This window comes from Asterias amurensis, chromosome 17, assembly GCF_032118995.1.
Source record: "Asterias amurensis chromosome 17, ASM3211899v1".
Taxonomy (NCBI): Eukaryota; Metazoa; Echinodermata; class Asteroidea; order Forcipulatida; family Asteriidae; genus Asterias; species Asterias amurensis.
In genome coordinates, this window is record NC_092664.1 from 12,325,902 (window position 1) to 12,345,773 (window position 19,872).

A 19,872-nucleotide genomic window follows, 5' to 3' on the forward strand; every position below is an offset into this window, starting at 1 on the left:
AGTAGTAGTTTTATTTGGCTTGTTCGCAATTTTTTGTTTAGGCTACAGTCCAAAGCCTTGAGTCAAGGCTACGTTTTAGATAATCAATAGTTTGCGTTTACCGTCTAGGCTTATGTTTTGCTATGCGCATAGTGCCGTTCACTTCCATGGTTAATTTATGTATTTTTTGTATGAAATTTGCATCGGGCTCAAAGACAACTAAATTTGGTTTGACCCATATACTCTCTGTGAGAAGAAATACTAAATAAAAAGTAAAACATGCTCTAGAATTGCAAAGATCGTGGGTTCAAATGCCACCCGAATATTATACAAAATATGCCGTTGATTTGTTTTCACAGAGCCCGGATAATTACTGAGTATAGAGTGCTTACACACATCGGTGTATAGGCCTATAAAAAAAATGGGTAAAAACCAAAGCTAATATTAGTTTGTCTAAGTTGTAAAATGATGTTTTTGTGCATTTTTGCAATTTATGCATTCTCGGTTTAACGGGGGTTTTTTTTAAGACCCAACCAAGCTTAAAATTTTCTTCGGAAACCTAAACAAATGAATGTCACATGCAGATCCGCCTGTTTTTATAGTTTACTAATTGATTGATTCATACGTGTAGACTGCCTCACCATATTCCACTGTAGGAACTCAGTCACTGTCGTTCGCCTAGTGGTTTCTCGCTCTTATTAAAAATGTATTTGATGATATTGGGTCGACCGTGAGCAAACAGGTATGAGAAAACCACACGTGGTGTGCGAATATTGCTTCATATTATGGTGTTAAAGACAGTGGACACTATTGGTAATTGTCAAAGACCAGTCTTCTCACTTGGTGTATCTCAACACATGCAAAACAAATAACAGAACCTGTGGAAATTTTAGCTCAAATGGTCGTCGAAGTTGCGAGACAATAATGAAAGAAAAACACCCTTGTCACACGAATTTGTGTGCTTTCAAATGCTTAATTTCGAGACCTTAAAATCTATATCTGAGGTCTCGGAATCAAACTCGTGGAAAATAACTTTTTTGTAGAAAACTACGTTATTTCAGAGGAAGCCATTTCTCACAATAAACAGCTCCCCATTACTCGTAACCAAGTTAGGTTTTATACTAATAATTATTTTGAGTAATTACCAGTAATGTCCACTACCTTTAAGAGAGCTTTGCGGTAACACCATGTGGATATCTCTTTTTGGGTGATGGTTCTGAAAAGAACAGGTGGTTAACGACTCAATGCTTCCCGATGCTCCGATCGTCTTCGAATTCAGCATTCTCCCGAAGACGATAAGATCATTAAATCATACTTATCAAAACGATGAGTTCGTTAACCAGAGGTTCTTTGTAGGACCAACACTACTCAAAAAGATATAGCATGGTTTTACTACAAACCTCTATTGTACTTCCATAATGCAACGTTTCAAACCTTACTTAGAATGGGTATTAACGTCGCCTCTCTAGTTTTGATGTTAATGGATAATTCATCGTACAGGTGGTGATTTCGTTTTTTGGGTTTTTTTTCACAGCCATCTGAAATGCTAAACATTTTACGAACAACTGTAATGTAGAACAATTTTGAGCTCAGCGGGGTGTTTTTTGAGGAGCACTTAGTTCTAAGAAGAATAAACAATTTTTTGTTTAGAACCAAAATTTGCTCGAAAGAGTTGTTTTACGTGGTTGTACCTAAAGTGGCCCAAGTTTTATTGAGTAAATTGTGTGTATAGCATACTCAACGTATATAGTTAGCTAGTGCAAAATGAGTCTCTACTGACTTTATATGCGTATATAATAAGCAGAGGTAACCATGTTTCAGTCCCAAGAGTAGGTGGCAAGGTGTCCCGGTGGTGTTGCATTTGATTTGGGTCGATAGCCTAAATCAGTTTAGTGAAGTACTCACCTTGAAGTGGCCGTCTGGCCTTGTGCAAGGCGATCTCTCAAAAAAATATATTAAAGTAAAATAAAAGCACAGAGACATGCCAAGCGAGTGAAGCAACACAGAGTTGTGTTTAAATAAGTTTAGTATAATTATTGTGTTTGTTTTTGTGTTTGTTATGATGGATATTGTCAATTAATAATTTGCACGCTATTTTTAAAGGCCTGGACACTATTGGTAGTTACTCAAAATAATTATAGGCATGCAAACTTACTTGGGAACGAACAATGGAGAGCTGGTGAAGGAAACGTAGTTTTCGAAAAGAAGCAACAATGAAATACTTCAGCTATAAGCCTTTTATGCACCTGAAAACACATTAAGGAACGCAACAAACAACTTTTTTTTTCTATTTCATTATTCTCTTGCGATGATCAATTGAATCCATATTTTCACATATTTGTTATTTTAAGTGTATATCTGGATATACCAAGTGAGAAGACTGGTCTTTGACAATTACCAAATGTGTCCAGTGCCTGTAATCGAGATTGAGAAGGTAATATTTGTCACATTATTTAGTCTTAAAAGCTTGAAAGTAGACCCTGTTGTATAGATGCCTGGTTTCTGCAGAGTATTACATCGCCATTCGCCATGTGCTGTGCAGAAACCTTCTCAACGGTAACCATCATTTAATTAATGGGACACTCTCTAAATTTAATGAAAAGCTTTTTAAAAGCATCCCTCGAGACTTACGAGACAAATACATCAAACGTGACCGTGATTATGTTTAGTCGAATTACGCGAGCTTTATGCGCAGACATACATTAATTTAAACACTCCATAAACATACATAAATGTAGCCTATAGATCAACTTTAGTAAAGGTGTAAGGCCTGGACTAAGTTAATGTGCACGGTATGAATTGTATTTAGGATAATTTTGTGTGCCTAATTTCATAGAGCTGTTAGGCAAATCATATCGCTTAACATTGTGTGCTAAGTAGAATTTAGCAGGATAACAGTTACTTACTTTACATGTGACTTGCAATTTTGACGGGTAACCTTATTCTGGTAGGCAAAATGTATTGTGCTGTTTAGTTTGGGTTCTTAAGCAGCTCAATGAAAGTAGGCCCTAGCCCTAATATCGTATAAACATAGCACAAACGTAGCTAGGCACAGTTTATACTTTTGCTTAATTACATGTACCATTTTGTGACTGGTATCCTTGCTAATTTTTGGTAAGCAAACGATTGTCAATCATGTGTTCGATGTATTAGAATGTTTCATGACAGACCAATGTTTGAAGCTGGTCCCTGTGGCGTCTTTTTACCCCCAGCTTAGACTCACGGAACAACATGTTCACTGCATCAAATGACGGATTCCAAACCCGGATCCAAAGACGAGGTGTTGGAATTAAAGGCTCAAGTATAGGATTTGAATAAAGTGGGGTCAATTAAATAGTATTGCTTTTCGGCTAGAAGCTGTGTCAAGAAAAACATTCTGTATCATCATCATTGGGTGCGTTCGATTAGCTTCCCTGGGTCTACCATGTGGTGCTCATTCGGGTGAGCCCCTGACAAGAGCTAAACGAACGATCACACTCGTCCCCTCGTGGTGACGGCATGTACCTCAGGTCACCCCCAAGTGACCCACTCCACAAGCAGGGCACTGGGGGGCTGACCCGGGTGAGCCCCGTCAAAGCTATTCGAACGTACTGGGGCAGAACGGGGTCGACCCAGGTAAGCTAAACGAACGCACCCATAATATCGAGCAAACTCGGGGCGTTTTTTTACAATGGCGCCCCATGCTGGTATTTTAGCCCCGTGATTGTTGGTAGGTCACGGTGGTTAATGCCAGAGTCCTGCAGCTACAGGGTGTCCAAATTGTTGCTGCAGGACGCCCTCTTGGATCTTTTGTCATGTTGAGGCTCCTATAGTAAAACTTGTCGACCCATCTCTTGTCTGCTCACTCTCAGTCTCCTTCAGAGTAAGGCATGCGATATCTTCGTGATGTTTCCGTAGGTCTGATGATTATTGTCTTATGTGGTTTTGCCAAGGAATGTTTCATGCTGTTCGTGACAACCGTATTCTGTATAGTAGTACACAATTTGTGTAAAACGCTCGGTGAGATTCGGCTGTAAATTTATACAAGACAACAGTGTTGGCCAAGACTCTTAACTGGTAAACATCATTAATTTGTTTTTTTCATTACCGTGTTGACTTAACGAGTGTTCCCATCTATCTCCGTCAAGCTTAGTGCTGAAAGAGTTAGACCACTTAAAACAATGCCAGCCTCCATGGTGGATCTGTTAAGGTCATGTTGGGACTACTTCAACATTAAGGGGCGTCAGGTTTCCAAAGAAGGACACAATATCCAGATATAGGTTTATTCAATTTCGAACCAAGTTTCCGCATTCTGGGTAATCGAATATAAAAATCCAGTTTATGTAGTGTGTCGGATGTAGTGGACTATAGTGTAATATAACTAAGTTTATTAAAGGGCTTGTTGTTTTGTACCGACCATACGGCGGGTTAATGGCCCCACCACACGGTGGGCTACTGGCCCCACCATACGGCAGGGATTGGTGGATCACGAATGAAGTGTTTTAGAGCTCATTTAGCGAGGCGTTTTATCGGGCAAATGTGCCGCACAGATGGTTCTTGAAATCTTTTACGGCATTTCAGTTTTGAGAATACTCAAGAACCATTCCATTGTACATTAAAGGACTTAAAGGGTTTTAGTACGGTCTACTTTATCTTATTTTATTGTTATCTTTATACCATTGCTTAGCAAACAAAAACGATTCGACCCTGCTCTTAAGAAAGTAGGACATTCAAATGTTTTCATTTAAAGACACTGGGCACCTTCGGTAACTGTCATAGACCAGTCGTCTTATTATGTGTATCTCAACATATGCACCAAATAATAATCCTATGAATATATGAACTCAACTAGTTGTCGTCTTGGGTCTCAAAATCAAATTCAAGAAATTACTTCTTGCCCCCCAAAACACGTAACTCTAGAGGGAGCCGTTTCTCACACTGTTTTATTTTTTAAACAGCTCCCCATTTCTCGTTACCAAGTGAGTTGTTATGCTAAAAAAAGATTTGAGCATTTACCAATAGTATCCAGTGCCTTTATGCAGCTCTATAACATTGGGTCCTGTCATGGTTATCAAAGACCTGGGCCCAATTTCGTAGAGCTGCTAAGCACAAAAATCTGCTAAGCATGAATATTCTTCTTTGATAAAAAACAGGATAACCAGCCAAATTTCCACGTGATTTTCAGGATAAGCAAACAACAGCTGAATACCAGTAACAAGCAATATGAAACAAATTAATGGAAATTTAGTCGATAATCCTGTTTTTTTGTAAGAAAGAAATTTCATGCTTAGCAGCTCTATGAATTTGGGCCCTGCACGGACGGCTTGATTACAAAATCGTGTTTTGTAACCTTGCACTTGTGTGCAGATGAAACTTACATACGCAGACTTAATAGCAATTGAAACCCCTTGCACGACCGGAAACAAATTAATTTTGAACAAATTGTATAGCACCATTATGTCCGTTCGAAGGATTATAAGGGTAAATATCCCGAGGCATGATCGTTAAGAGATGTAATTATCTCTGAAATCCATTATTCATTTGGGAAAATCCTTCAAATACTTTTTTCTTTTTCTTACTTGATTTTTTTTTCTGAGATGAAAATGTTGACGTCATTTTAAATTGACTTTGGAATTACATACAGCACACCGGTAGTTAGTTGCTGTTTAATTTCGTCAGTGTCTTATTTTTGATATATAAAAAAGTATGGTTTTGCGGTGACTTACAAATCTCTTAAGTAAGTTGTGCTGGCTCGGAGACGAGCCGGTTTGTACTGATCAACGTTTCGATCAGTTTGTTTTGGCCGTCTTCTGTAGAGGAGCACACTGATCGAAACCGGCTCTTTTTAGGGCCACCACTTCTCACAACGAGATTTTACATGGTGTCACCGGAAACCATAATACTTTATTTTCCATCACGCATAACTCAAAAACTAGCTTTCACAGTTGGTGCATCTCAACCAATGCAAACATTAACAAACCTGTGAAAATTTGAGCTCAATCGGTCGTCGGCGTTGCGAGATAATAATGAAAGAAAAAACACCCTTGTCACACGAAGTTGTGTGCTTTCAGATGCTTTATTCGAGACCTCAAATTCTGAATATTAGGTCTCGAATTCAAATTCGTGGAAATAATACTTCATTCTCGAAAACTACATTACTTCAGAGGGAGCCGTTTCTCACAATGTTTTATACTATCAACCTCTCCCTATTACTCTCTACCAGGAAAGGTTTTATGCTAATAATTATTTTGAGTAATTACCAACAGAGTCCACTGCTTTCGCTTAACCTAGTTATACCTAATGCTGTATTGAAATTGCTGCTTCGTGTTGAACCATTGTGTACCTAATACATCATACATCATACTATATTGCTTTTGTAATTTCGACGTAAATGTGCTTTATTGTATCGTATGACAGCATTGCAAAATATGTAACTGGATGAATAAGTCTTATCTTAAATTCAAATAATTGTGATATTACTGTTAATTTTTTCTTTGGTGTAGTAACAACACGGTGAAAGTTGTAACACTTCCTTTCAGCATTGCTCCGTGTTAACCAAGTGTCGAACGTAACCAAGCACAGTTTGGAAAATGTCTCAATACTTACAACGCCTTTTTTGTATACTCCCACAGTATTCTCTTTGCTGATATCGTTGGATTCACGGCTATGTCTTCAAAGATGTCAGCCAAGGAGCTGGTTAAGACGCTGAATGCCTTGTTTGCAAACTTCGACAAGTTGGCCGAGGTAAGAGTTCTTTGGCAATCTGGAATGCTTAAGAGTGCCGGCCCTTCATTGGATGCTAATAAAGCAACAAGAAATGCAGGAAGCTATTGCTAGAATGACTCTCGACATTAATTTTTTTCAATTTATCAGTGTGTTCGTGTGTGTGAATTGTTTTTGTTTTGTGCAGAGTGAAAACCTTTTCAAAAAGATTGCCTGTTTGTAACAACACAACCATACCCTGGCATGCTTTGTTTTTGAAAGAGCAACGGCATTAAGACATAATTATCGTTGGTAGGGCAACCTATGAGGAATGTACATTTATACTGGAGCATTTCAAGGGCACCAAGGCAATGACCAGGGGGCATGGGGCGATCGCATTTGTTGCCTCCGTGAAGTCTCATTTCTGAGTTCTACATGCTGGGGTCGAAAAAGTGAATGCGAAAAATACAGCTGATGTTTGCCGTCTATTCAAAAGCGAGATTCAGTGCAGTCTTTTGACATTTTTTTTCTTTTTATTTGAATCATTCTGGGATACAGTCAAGCAAATACCCCCTTCAAAAATGCATTTTTTATTTCATATTTTTTGTTTTCGTTATGTCTGGAGAAAAAGAAATTGGAATTCTATAGGCCCATTAAAAGGGCAAATCCTTTTCATCATTCGTCTAGAGCGCGAGCATTGACCCTTTATACTTTCCTATGATGGAGAGGCTTTGTATGGGAGGGTAACAATGGAGAAATGCTCAACGGAAGATTGGTTGGATGGGGGAAGCGGAAGGAAGGAACAAGCAAAGGATGAAAATGAGTTGAATATGACATTTTGAGTTCCATTGGCTAGATACATTGAGAACCTACAGTGCACAACCATCTACATCTGTCTGTCTGTCACACTCCATCACGGTTGATATCTCAACACAATTGGTTCTTAAAGGATTCAGGTACTTTTTCAAAATGTCCACAGGTTTACATTAAACTTACAGGGTTTGAAGATAGTGGAAAGCTTCCCTTCAAATATTACTTACTGATGTGCTGTAGTTTTTGAGAAATTAGTAAAACAATGTCATAAAAATACGTTTGTAAATTAATGCTTAAAATAATTTTCGTCTCATGAGACGAACATTATTTCCATGACATTTTTAACTCATTTCCCCAAAACAACAGCACCTCAGCACGTAATATTTTAAGTGAAACTTTCTAGTATCATTATCTTCAAACTGTGTAAGTTTAGTGTAAATCTGTGGACAGTGTGTTTTTTGTACTACAAAAAGTACATACACGTGATTATTGTCTTGCTTGGATATATTTTCCACGAAACTTTGAAATGGAATTTTCAAAAGTTTGTTTTTGTCGAATACGTCTACATTTATAAAGGATAAAAACAGTCAAGCTCCTCCAAGACCCATAAGTATCTCCTTTAAATTGAATTTACTCAGACTAAGCAGACAATGGATCCGGAGGAATGCACAACGGAAGATTGATGGGGATGGGATGGCGGGAAGCGGAAGGAACGAACGAGCAAAGGATGAAAATAAATTGTATACGGCATTTGTTATGTGTGATCCATCGACTTGATACGTGAAACCATATAGACCTTTCTTTTGCAACGTCACAGCCCGAGTTATAGGCGCTGTACAGTGGGTGCGTTCGTTTAGCTTCCCTGGGTCGACCCCGGTGGCGGTTTTTTTTTCCAGGACGAACGTGTGTAATTATCTGCACACGTTCATCCTGAAAAAAAAACCCGCCACACACCGGGGTCGACCCGGGGAAGCTAAACGAACGCACCCAGTATTTTCCTGCAAGGTGTGTGAAACTACATTTAAATAATGACATCTACTCATTTTGCATAGCGAAGCAATGTGCTATGGCGCAATATGTAGCCAGTCAGACCAGGAACACCGGGGCGATGGCGAACCCCTTTTCTTGTCGATAAGTGCGCTCACTGTTCTCTAAAGATGCTATGTCAGATTTTTGGCCGATTTGACCCCACAATTTTGATTTAAAATTCAATAGGTATTTTGATGGGGGTCGAGAAAGTTACAAGCTTTCATTTGAGCCATTGCTCGAAAAAGTCCGCCAATTATTATGAGCAGTGAAATGAAGTGCTCAAAATCACTTTGTAACACGTGACCAATTCTTATGTGTTTTAAAAGAAACGTTTTAAATTGTTGTCATGGTTCCTGACCATTAAAAGTAAAAGTGATACTCTTTGAAATACCATTCACTCAAAAAATCTATTTGTTTTATGTTTGGGGTCACAAATCTGACATACATATAGCATCTTTAACGTTCGTTACACAATACACAATAAGTGCACTGGGTTATTTTACGTGCGGTACACAATACACTGGACCACTGACGTCTCTACGTCACAGACGAAGGACGAAGCAATCGTTAAGTGTCTTGCTTAAGGACACAGGTGTCCCGACTGGGACTCGAACTCACACTCTGCTGATCAGAAACACTATAGTTGGAGTCCGGTGCTCTTAACCGCTCGGCCACGACACTTCATTAGTTGTTGATAACCAAGGTTATAAAACTATGGGAAGCCAAAAATGCAAAAACAAAAGAGATGGTCACAGTTTGTAACATTATCACACAACTACTCTAAAATAGTGCCGGGTTTGTTGTTTGGGTTTGGGTTTTTACTGTTAGAGATTTCTTTTCTTTGCCAACCGAGTTTGCAATAATGTCACACAATTAATCAAAAATAGTGTTATGTTTCTTGGGTAAGTGTATTCCTGTTAGAGATTTACTTTCCTGTGGTAGCCATCACTCCTGGTTTTCTGCGGTATCTTAAAAAACACGACAACAATCATGTATACCTTATAAAAAGGTCAGGCTCTTCCAAGATCCACTGAACTTTTCATTTAAAGGGAAGGTACACGTTTGGTTATTACTCAAAACAAATATTAACTTAAAAACTGACTTGGTGACGAGCGTTGGAGAGCTGTTGATGGTATAAAACATTGTGAGAAAAGGCTCCCTCTGAAGTAGCAGATTTTGAGAAAGAGGTAATTTTTCACTAAAATAATAAAGGACTTCTAGCTAGAAGTATTTAATTCATATCTGAAACCACACAAACTCGTCCAACAAGGGTGTTTTTTCTCTCATCATTTTTACGCAATTTAGCTCAAATTTTCACATATTCTATTCTTATGTTGGGATACAGCAAGTGAGAAGACTGGTCTTTGACAATTACCATTAGTGTACAGTGCCCTTAAATTAAATTTACTCAGACTAAGCAGACAGTTGCTACGTGCCATGGTACGGGTTCGGGGCAAGCTTTTGCGTTGTCAAGAGACTAGCGAACACCTAAACACAATTCCGAATGAAATTAAATGGCACAATGGTACCTGGGTTTAGATGGAGGTTGCTATACAAAAAGCCTTTTTTTAATCAACTGTTTCTATAGAAAGAGGAATTCAAATTAAACTTATGATTATAAAGCAGGACGTTATGTATACCAGACAGTACTCAAATATAATTCGCAAATGGCGTATTGCTACACAAAAGGTTGCAACGAGCCACTTGACTTATCAAATGTCCCTATAGTCTGAATATTTCAAATTCAACTTATGAACGAAAAAGACTTCAAGCCAAATTTGATAACAATCGTACCAACGTTGTTGCACAGGTCATGCACTTCACTAATTTTGAAATGTTTGGTCGTCTGGAGTATTTTTGTATTTTTTTATTATGTATTTTGAATATAGATGAACAGAACCACTATGACAATAATATTTATACATGTCAGCTTTATGGTTATTATTTCGACACTTCCTCGAATTCAGTTTTGCTTTTGTTATTAAGCCGTTTGTCTATAGCTCTTCCTTGACTGTGTAGTACTTTTAAGGTGTTTTTTTGCGACACAAAACACAATGTCCACAGTTATTTGCATTAAACTGTGGTTTAAATATAAAGATGGTAGAAGTATTCCCCGAAACAGTTCATTGCAGAGGTGCTGTTATTTTTGAGAGTACACAACATATCACGAAATTAATTTTCGTCTGAGGAGACACACATGATTTTAGCATGTAGGCTTACGAAGGATTTACGCGATTTTCCTAAAAACATTGCTCTGTTATTTCCACATTTTATTTTCGCAAACACTTGACAACCTTTGAAGCTGAAACTTATACACTCCGCTATTCACATTGACTGGAGATCCATGCATTGCCAAACACTTTAATCTACCAAAAGATAACAACACATTTTTGGAGATTGTCAAAAAAAACGAACAATTAAACACAACAAATATATTTTTGTTTTGCTCTCATTTTGTTTCTTTTTGCAGAAGCACCACCAGTTACGGATTAAGATTCTTGGCGATTGTTACTACTGCATATGCGGAGTGCCAGAACAGCGAGCTGATCACGCTGCATGCTGTGTACAGATGGGTCTAGATATGGTGGTTGCAATAGCGTGAGTTATACAATCAATACTTCATTTATGGTTAAAGCCAGTCGACACTATTGGTAATTGTCAAAGACCAGTCTTCGCACTTGCTATATCTCAACATATGCATAAAATAACCAACCTCTCCCCATTACTCGTTACCAAGTAAGATTTATGCTAATAGTTATTTTAAGTAATTACCAATAGTGTCCACTGCCTTTAATGATATTCGTTAAATTATTAGAGTGGAAAAAATCAGCCTAGACGAGGCCATTATGACGATAGTGTAAACTTCATTTCTAATGGTAAACAAGTTTGATGGTCGACAACAATGAAGGGCTTTGCAGTGTTGTCGAATAATTTGATTTTGTGGAAGATCATGATAATCAGAGAGGCTCGTGATTTCGATGATTAAAAATGATTTGTCTATTGAGGCTTCGTTCGAAGAAGCTACACCATCCCTATAACATGTTAGTGTGCACATCTTGCTGATGATAATGGTGTTCGTGATACCAATGATTGCAATGATTTGAATGTGGTTGTTTTATAATAGATGTTAAATTTGCAACGGGGATAAAGAATATTAATTTTGTTTTTTACCCATGTACACCGATGTGTGTTAGCATTGTTTACTCGGTTCTGACCCGAGTTGTGTGAAAATAAAATAAATCACTGGCATGTTCGGGTGGGACTCGAACCCACAACCCCCGCAATTCTCGAGCAGTGTCTTACCAACTAGACCACCGAGACTGCCCGGTAGCTAGAGGCAGTTCAAATCCTATGTTTTAACAGCGAGTGTACTGCAACCGATTTAGTGTTAGGAAGAAGCTTCCCTCAATGACCTCGTCTAGACTGGACTGTCTCAAACTATAGAACCTTATTTGATTTTATTTGAATTGAAATATAAATATGTGAAACTTCTTTCCACAACCTATGTTATGATTCATAAGGAAATCATTCAATGAATTGCAGATTCAATACACTCGGATGTATCGGGAAACCACGTATAATGCTCCCGACTTCGAAGTTCCCTCTTGATATTTGAATTTTTACTTCACAATATCAAAACACGTCTACCCCTATTCTCCCGATAGCCAGTCATGACCGACCTAATTTGATCACCGGGAGAATACGTCTGTAGCGCGTCGTGATTCAATATTGATGAAGGAGACATCAACGAATTCCCGGTCGGATAGAACCGATATCCTTCATTCCTTATTAAGTTATTACTGTTATGCTGTCCTTGCTGCTTGTTATAGCACTGTGATTGTTATTCAATGCAGTTTGTATGGCTATTTTCGCGCAGTGATTTTATTTTGTTTGGCTATTTTCATGGATGTTTTAATCTGATTTTTGACTTCATTTATGTGGATGGAAATTTGCATCGGGGATACAGAACATTAATTTCGGTTTTACCCTAAATACACCGATGTGTGTTTGTACTGTTTTACTTATCAGTACCTTCTCGAGCTCTGTGAAAAACAAAACACAGGCATATTAATCGGGTGGGATTCGAACCAAAGACATTTGCAAGAAGCCATTTTGCAAGTTAGATTTTAAAAATGCCTGGTACGATGACTTGCTTAGTCACCGTACCGCTTACATTTGAATTCCTAGACTATACAAAAAAAGAACAATTGCTTTGTCAATGGTTCGGGGCAAGCTTTTGTACAGCAACCTCCAGATGAGCAAACCCTTGTACCATTGTGCCACACGCGTTCTTTCAGAATGGTGTTTGGGTGTTTACCGTCTCTTACGTAACTAAGCAAAAGCTTGCCCCGATTCATGTGACTTGGCAACTGTCTCTTTAGTTTAATGAATTCAAAGTTTAAGTGGTACCTTGTGATCGAGCACGTCAATGTACCAGACGATATTCAAATCTAACACAAAAATGGTTTATTCTAGAGCAGCGTCTTACCATCTATTCATTTCGTGTCTTACTTTTACAGGGCTGTTCGGGAGAAGACACAGTCTGGCGTGGATATGCGAGTCGGGATCCACACCGGAGCCGTACTAGCCGGGGTCATGGGTCAGCAGAGATGGCAGTTTGATGTTTGGAGCACTGCGGTTGTGCTGGCGAATAACATGGAATCTGGCGGCATCCCGGGGTAATTATGTCTAATGTATTCATGTATTCATTACTTTATTTACATATTCATGAATGGTTTTGCAGTGTAAGGACCTTGTCATAATATGAGCAACTTCTTCCCATATTTGCAATCGGTTATCCATTATTCGATCCCGAATCGGTATTGTTTCTTTTCGTTGCCGTGGTATATGTTTTGGAGTTCAAATAATGAAATGATGTGCAACAGTTGGGGGGAAGAGCTATAATAGATAAATGACAGATATCATCAATGTCACAGCAATTTGCAATATCAACTCTTGTAGTTGTTAAGGTCTTGTCACCCGAGGCAACTTGCTTGAACCAGCGATTGCATGCTATGGGACCACTTTGGGAGGACGTGAGTAATTTTTTAAACATTGTATTACGATCCCAATAAATGTATAAGAACTTTCATATGTGAATGGATTCTCTTCTAGGAGATTGCCTTGAACTTGCCTTGTATGCCTCATGTGGCATGTCCCTTTATTTCCAATCAGTAAAACATTCCAATTTGTTTTCTACTGGGTATCGTAGCTATGTCAGATGTACGCATGTTTACACTGCTTAAGCTCGATTAACACCAATAATGTTGTCACGGTTATACCGAAATTGACCCTACATTCAAACGCAGAACTCAACAGACGCAGCAATTTTAAGAAGTATTAGCACGTTTTCGTGCACTGCAATGCAAACAAAAAACGGATACTTGAATCCTTGGTTTGCTGTATTGTCCCCATAGATATTATAATTTTCTAAAGAACTTACTATTAGCCAAACTATTTCGGATTAGAGAATAGTATTTGTATATTTGCGTAAGGTTTAATGCCATTATTGAGTAAACAATGCTCGTATTTGAACAAACTCGTAAATCTACTCCAATCATAGAGAGCTTTTTTATAGCTTTTGTTGCCATTTACGCTAAGTGCTCATCACGAATCTCTTCTAGCATGAAATCATAAAGGCCAATCTACGATCTGTCCATCCAATAGAGAAATTATTGTCTAATCATCTAATATTTACCCTGGCTGGGTTTTTTTATGTTTTAGAACTTCGAACATAAATTATGAAAGGGCCCGTCCAAAAGGTAAATTAATAAAAAAAAAAAAAAAAAACTGTACTCAATGCGATTTGCCCTCCAGACTAAGCCAACAAATGGCATAAAATGTATACAAACTTGAAAATAAAGAAAAGGGTTTCGGAATAAATTGCCCCTTGGAAGCTGAAAACCAATAAATATTGTAAATTTCACTTTTGCTTGCACTAAAGGTCTAAAAGGGGACAGAACAGAAACTTCCCCTGAGGAGTTGGAGGTCAAAATGTAAAATGGGAGATCCTCTCCTGATACTAAGGCCGGCGTTTGCTTGCGCATTATTTATATTAAAGGGAAGGTACACTATTGGTAATTGTCAAAGACCAGTGTTCTCACTTAGTGTCTCTCAACAAATGCATAAAATAACAAACCTGTGAAAATTTTAGCTCAATTTGTCATCGGAGTTGATGAAAACGATGAAAGAAAAATCACTCTTGTTGGACGAATTTATGTGCTTTCAGATGGGAATAAAGGACTTCTAGCTAGAAGTATTTTATTATTTAATTGAGAAATTACCTCTAATTCAAAATCTATACTACTTCAGAGGGAGCCGTTTCGCACAATGTTTTATACTATCAACAGCTCCCTAATGCTCGTTACCGAGTCAGTTTTTAAGTTAATATTTGTTTTTAGTAATTACCAAGCGTGTACCTTCCCTTTAAAACGGCGGCTGGTTCAAGACTATTAAAAAAAAAAATTAAAACAAATCAAGATTCAATGATTGGGAGGATACAGAGGAAATTTTCCGCTTATGAGCTTGAGGTAAAAAAACAAAAAAACATAACAATATATATATATAAAGGTTGTCAGTAAATTATGGCTTTTGTTTGTGCAATATTATACAAAAGGCTTTCAGAGTTAATTACTAAGAGGAGCAGAGGAGCTGAATGTCAAATTGAAAAGGGAGACGGTCTTCTGATGGAAACGTTGTCAATTTTTCATTAATTGCTTGCGTAGTATTATAAAAATAAATTATATTCATCAGGGGAAAAAATATATCGTCAATTCCACCGTTGGTGTGGGGCGGGGCACAGGGAACGGAAGAAACTTCCCCCGAGGAGCTGCAGGTCAAATTGAAAAATGAGATGGTCTTTTGAAGTAAAGGTTGACATTTGGCTTGTGTGTGCGCAGTATTGAAAAGGCTTGTTCCGGGGGAAGATCCAGAGTCAATTGCAGAGGGTTGGCTTAAAAAAATAAAAGGAAATTACCCCCGATGAGGTGAATATCAAAAGTGTGAAGTAAATTATATAGTATTCTGCCTTAACAGTTAACTTATCCATTGTTGCGTGCGCAGAATAATACAATTGCTGTCTCCGGGGTAAGATTCAAAGTCAGTTGTCGGTAGGTTGGGGGGGGGGGGGTGGGCGTGAGGAAATAGAAGAAAGGCCCCCTTATACAATCAGATTGAAAAGGAAGACGTACTTTTGATACGTTCATTGGTACTTTTGATACGTTCATTTCGCTTTTGCGTGCCCTGTACCTGTTTGCGTAAGAAATTGATGGCCAGTATTCAGGGGAAAGTTAAGAGTTCATTGTAGGATGGGGGGGGGGTCTTTTGGCCATCTGATAAAGCTTTAATAATAGGCCCTTCGTCAATTTGTAGGGGAACAGGCAAACCAAACGTAGAGGAAGAGTTATTTTAAATTTAGATTGTCTATTCCTGTATCGAAAAGCCTCTTCATCCATGCAGAACGGTTAGTTTGAAGAATAGCAGAATTCAGAATACGAAATCCAAAGTTAATAGTAACGGGGCAAGATTACTATTTGGGATGAACTTCTATATCCAGTGTGGTTTTTCTTTCGTTTTATTTCGCTTGTTTGTTCTCCATCTTGCTGAATCAGTTTTCTGCCGAAAAGCTCCTGGCATTTGTGAGGGGGGAAAGCTAACCTTTATGTCCAAGTTTTCTCAAGGAGAAGATGAATTAAACAGTATAAGCTTTGTTTTGAAGGACAACAATAGCCAATGTAATATAAAACGCGAAAACTGTATATTATATACATTTTTTTGTTATTGTGTTCATAAAGCGGCATACCACCAGATAAGGTTCCAAAGATAGATATGAATACGGATTTAGATTGAGTCCTATATATAGGAATATTGTTCAATTGGCAATTACGGAATGGTTGATTTCTCATCCCGCTTCTTCCAATAAGCTATAATTCAATTAAAAAATCCAATTGAAAGGTCAATATCTATTCTTGGTTTGAATTGTATTCTTGTTTACCATTAACAGTTCTGTAATTTTATTTTACTTTGTCGAATAATATTTATTTCATCAATAAATATATTTTTGTTTTGGTCGCTTACAGTCGTGTACATATCTCCCAGGACACATATCAATGTCTGAGCGGTGAATTTGATATAGAGCCCGGTGAGGGAGAAACACGTAATGACTATATAAAGGACAGAGGGATCAAGACCTATCTGATTAAAGTCAACAAGGACGTTGCCCAGGTAATGAATAACTTTTTTGTTTCATGGTGGCGCCATTTTTCAAATGATTTTCTTTTCTGTGTTTCTCAAGTTGACACTTTATCAAGCTGGTGTTTACTCATGAGATTATTTCTTTATAACGTGGCCTATACATATCAGTATTTCATTGAAAAACCTAGCCATACCTTTGAAGGCACTGGACACTCATATTGGTAAGTTCTCAAAATAATTGTGGGCATAACAAACTTAGTTGGTAACGAGCAATGGAGAGCTGTTGATAGTAAAAACACACTGTGAGAAACGGCTTCCCCTTATTCGTTTGCAACTTCGATGACCGATTGAGTCAAAAGGTCCACAGTTTCTTTTTTCTTCTATTTTTTATGCAAGTCGCCAGACACACAAGACCTGAAGGCCAGGGCTACAAGTATGTTTTTGTTTCCAGAGGCCGTTGCCACCTTCTCCTAGGGCTGAAAAAGGGTTACCCCCTTTTTACAGTCCATGCGGATGTAGGCTTGGGTATCATCAATCCGAGTCTGCTATTTTATGCATGATGTTGGGAGACACTAGGTGGGAATTTTAGTCTCTGACAAAATACCAAACGTGTCCCTGCTTTAAAGGTCTCCGATGCAAAATGCTGGTCAAACCTGCAAAAAAAACAAAAAAAACAAAAAAACGACAGTCGCCAAATGCACACATAAACCACGATACAATACAGACAGCAAATTAAGTCTACTCTGCAGAACCGCTCCAAGCCAAACCATAAAATGAGGATTTAAGTCTACTGTAAAAGACAGTTTTGTTGCCATGACACCCCTTCTCATCAATACAATGGCGTGCCTCCTCTGATGAAACTATCGCTTAATCAGTTGACTCTCCCTTTTAAGACCTGACAGGTTACTTTAAATAACAACTTAAGGTGTGCGCTTATTAAAGTTTGCATGACCGATATGGAACAGCTCTGATTAACCCAGATGGAGATAAAACACTACATGAAACCACGGAGGTAGAATTCTAATTCTTTGGCGAAACCTCACACTTATTGCTTCAGGGCGGGTAGAGTGAATAGAGCATGATTAATTCTGACAAATGTTCTAAGCTGACAGGCTTATAGCAATGGTGTGATAAAGAATACACTTCATTTCCATTAGTGTTATTACCAGGGTCCATTTTCATAAAGCTGTTAACTACACAAAACTGCTTGAGACGGAAATGAGTGTGACATCGGTTGTAATAATGTACAGTTAAAGGGAACGTGCACGTTTGGTAATTACTCAAAACAAATATTAACTTCAAAACTGACTCGGTAACGAGTATTTGAGAGCTGTTGATATTATAAAACATTGTGGAAAACGACTCCCTACGTAGTAACGTAGTTTTTGAGAAAGGGGTAATTTCTCACTAAAATATAAAATTAAAAAAACTTCCAGCTAAAAGTGTTTTATTCCTTAACACAAAGCACAAAAATTCGTCCAACAAAGGTGCTTTTTCTTTCATCATTTTCTCGCAACTTCGATGACCAATTATGCCAAAGTTTTCACAGGTTTGTTTTTTATGCATTTGTTGTAATACACCAAGTGAGAATACTGGTCTTTGAGAACTACCAAACGTGTACAGTGCCTTCAATGGAATTTAAGATGATAAGCAGTTTCTATGGGCAAGTTTGTATGCTTACATGCGTTATGAAATTTGGCCCATGTGTGGAAACTAATAATAATGGCAACCAAATGTAATTCGAAGAGAAAAGGGCCCGGAACTCACAGACTTTTTTTTCCAAACACAGGCTTGGGTTTCCAGCTCTGCTTCCGGCTCCATCATTCTAGAACAATGTACATTTAGCATGGTGTTTCGAAAAAGAGCTTAACTATTCTGCACCCGCCTGTAGCCAATGTTTCGAAAGGGCCAAGAAAAACCATGAAATTCATGTACGAAACGCGAGTTGTCAATGTCGCTATAGTGTGGACCTATATTTGCTCTCAATTCCACACTGAATATGTAAAGCTTGCCCATCCTCTGGGAATGGGTTTGTGTGGTCCTCATAGGGGCATTTAAAGGCAGTGGACACTTTTGGTAATTACTCAAAGTAATTATTATCATAAAACCTGTCTTGGTAACGAGTAACGGGGCGAGGTGGATAGTATAAAACATTGTGAGAAACAGCTCCCTCTGAAGTGACATAGTTTTCGAGAAGTAATTTCCCACGAATTTGATTCCGAGACCTCAGATTTGGAATTTGAGGTCTCGAAATCAAGCATCTGAAGACAAACAACTTCGTGTGACAAGGGTGTTTTTTCGTTCATTATTATCTCGCAACTTTGGCGACCCATTGAGCTCAAATGTTCACAGGTTTGTTATTTTGTGCATATGTTGAGATACAGCAAGTGAGAAGACTGGTCTTTGACAATTACCAATAAACCATGTTTAAAAGGGGCTTGATACAAAGTATATATGATTTTGTTTTACCTGGTAAACATCAACCTAAGCCAAAACACAAAAATTACCAGCTAAAACTTGATGTATTAGTCTTCATTGGTATTCCTGATGAATGCTAATGTTGTTTACATGATTTTATGCAAAATAGTTTTTGAAATGGTGTCACACTTGAGTCACACTGCGCCACTAACTTTGCTAACGCTTGTGAAAATCTTGTGCTTGAATGAGTACTTAGCCATACATCTGTTTCGACAGCCCCCGCTTCTTGGACTGAGATGTGATATCTTCAGTGTGTTTTAGTTAAGTTGTTCAATTGAGCGAAAAAAGAAAGAAAAAAAAAATCCATATTTTGTAAGAGAAAGATATTGATTTTCCTCCCACTTTGTCTTGAATTTGTTGGGTCGGTGATTTATTTCCAGGCGACCAATTTCCAAGTGTTTTTCACACCAGTTGGTTTATGTATCGCTATCAGTTGGTTTACCATTAGGGGCTTCAAGGTCATGTTAAGTTTGTATTAGGCACTCGTTTTTCCAATAGATATAGTCCTTATTTATAGTGTGAACAAAGTTCCAAGTCTCTATAACCTCACGTTAAAATTGTTTTTATGTAAATCTTAGGGCACTGGACACGTTTGCTAAAAATGTCAGAGATCAGTATTCTCACTTGGTGTATCTCAACATTTGCATTCAAGAACAAACATGTGGAAAGTTTTTGCTTAATTTATTGGTCGTCGAAGTT

General features: G+C 38.0%; 1 protein-coding gene across 1 annotated transcript in view; it reads left to right on the top strand.

Moving 5' to 3' along the window:
- LOC139949900 (adenylate cyclase type 3-like) overlaps positions 1 to 19,872 on the top strand; it is a 75,510-nt gene that overhangs the window by 35,497 nt on the left and 20,141 nt on the right. Inside the window, exons 4-7 of the mRNA XM_071948471.1 lie at positions 6,591 to 6,702; positions 10,973 to 11,100; positions 13,023 to 13,181; positions 16,581 to 16,725. Of these exons, the coding sequence (XP_071804572.1) occupies positions 6,591 to 6,702; positions 10,973 to 11,100; positions 13,023 to 13,181; positions 16,581 to 16,725 (544 nt within the window). The remainder of the gene's footprint in view (positions 1 to 6,590; positions 6,703 to 10,972; positions 11,101 to 13,022; positions 13,182 to 16,580; positions 16,726 to 19,872) is intronic.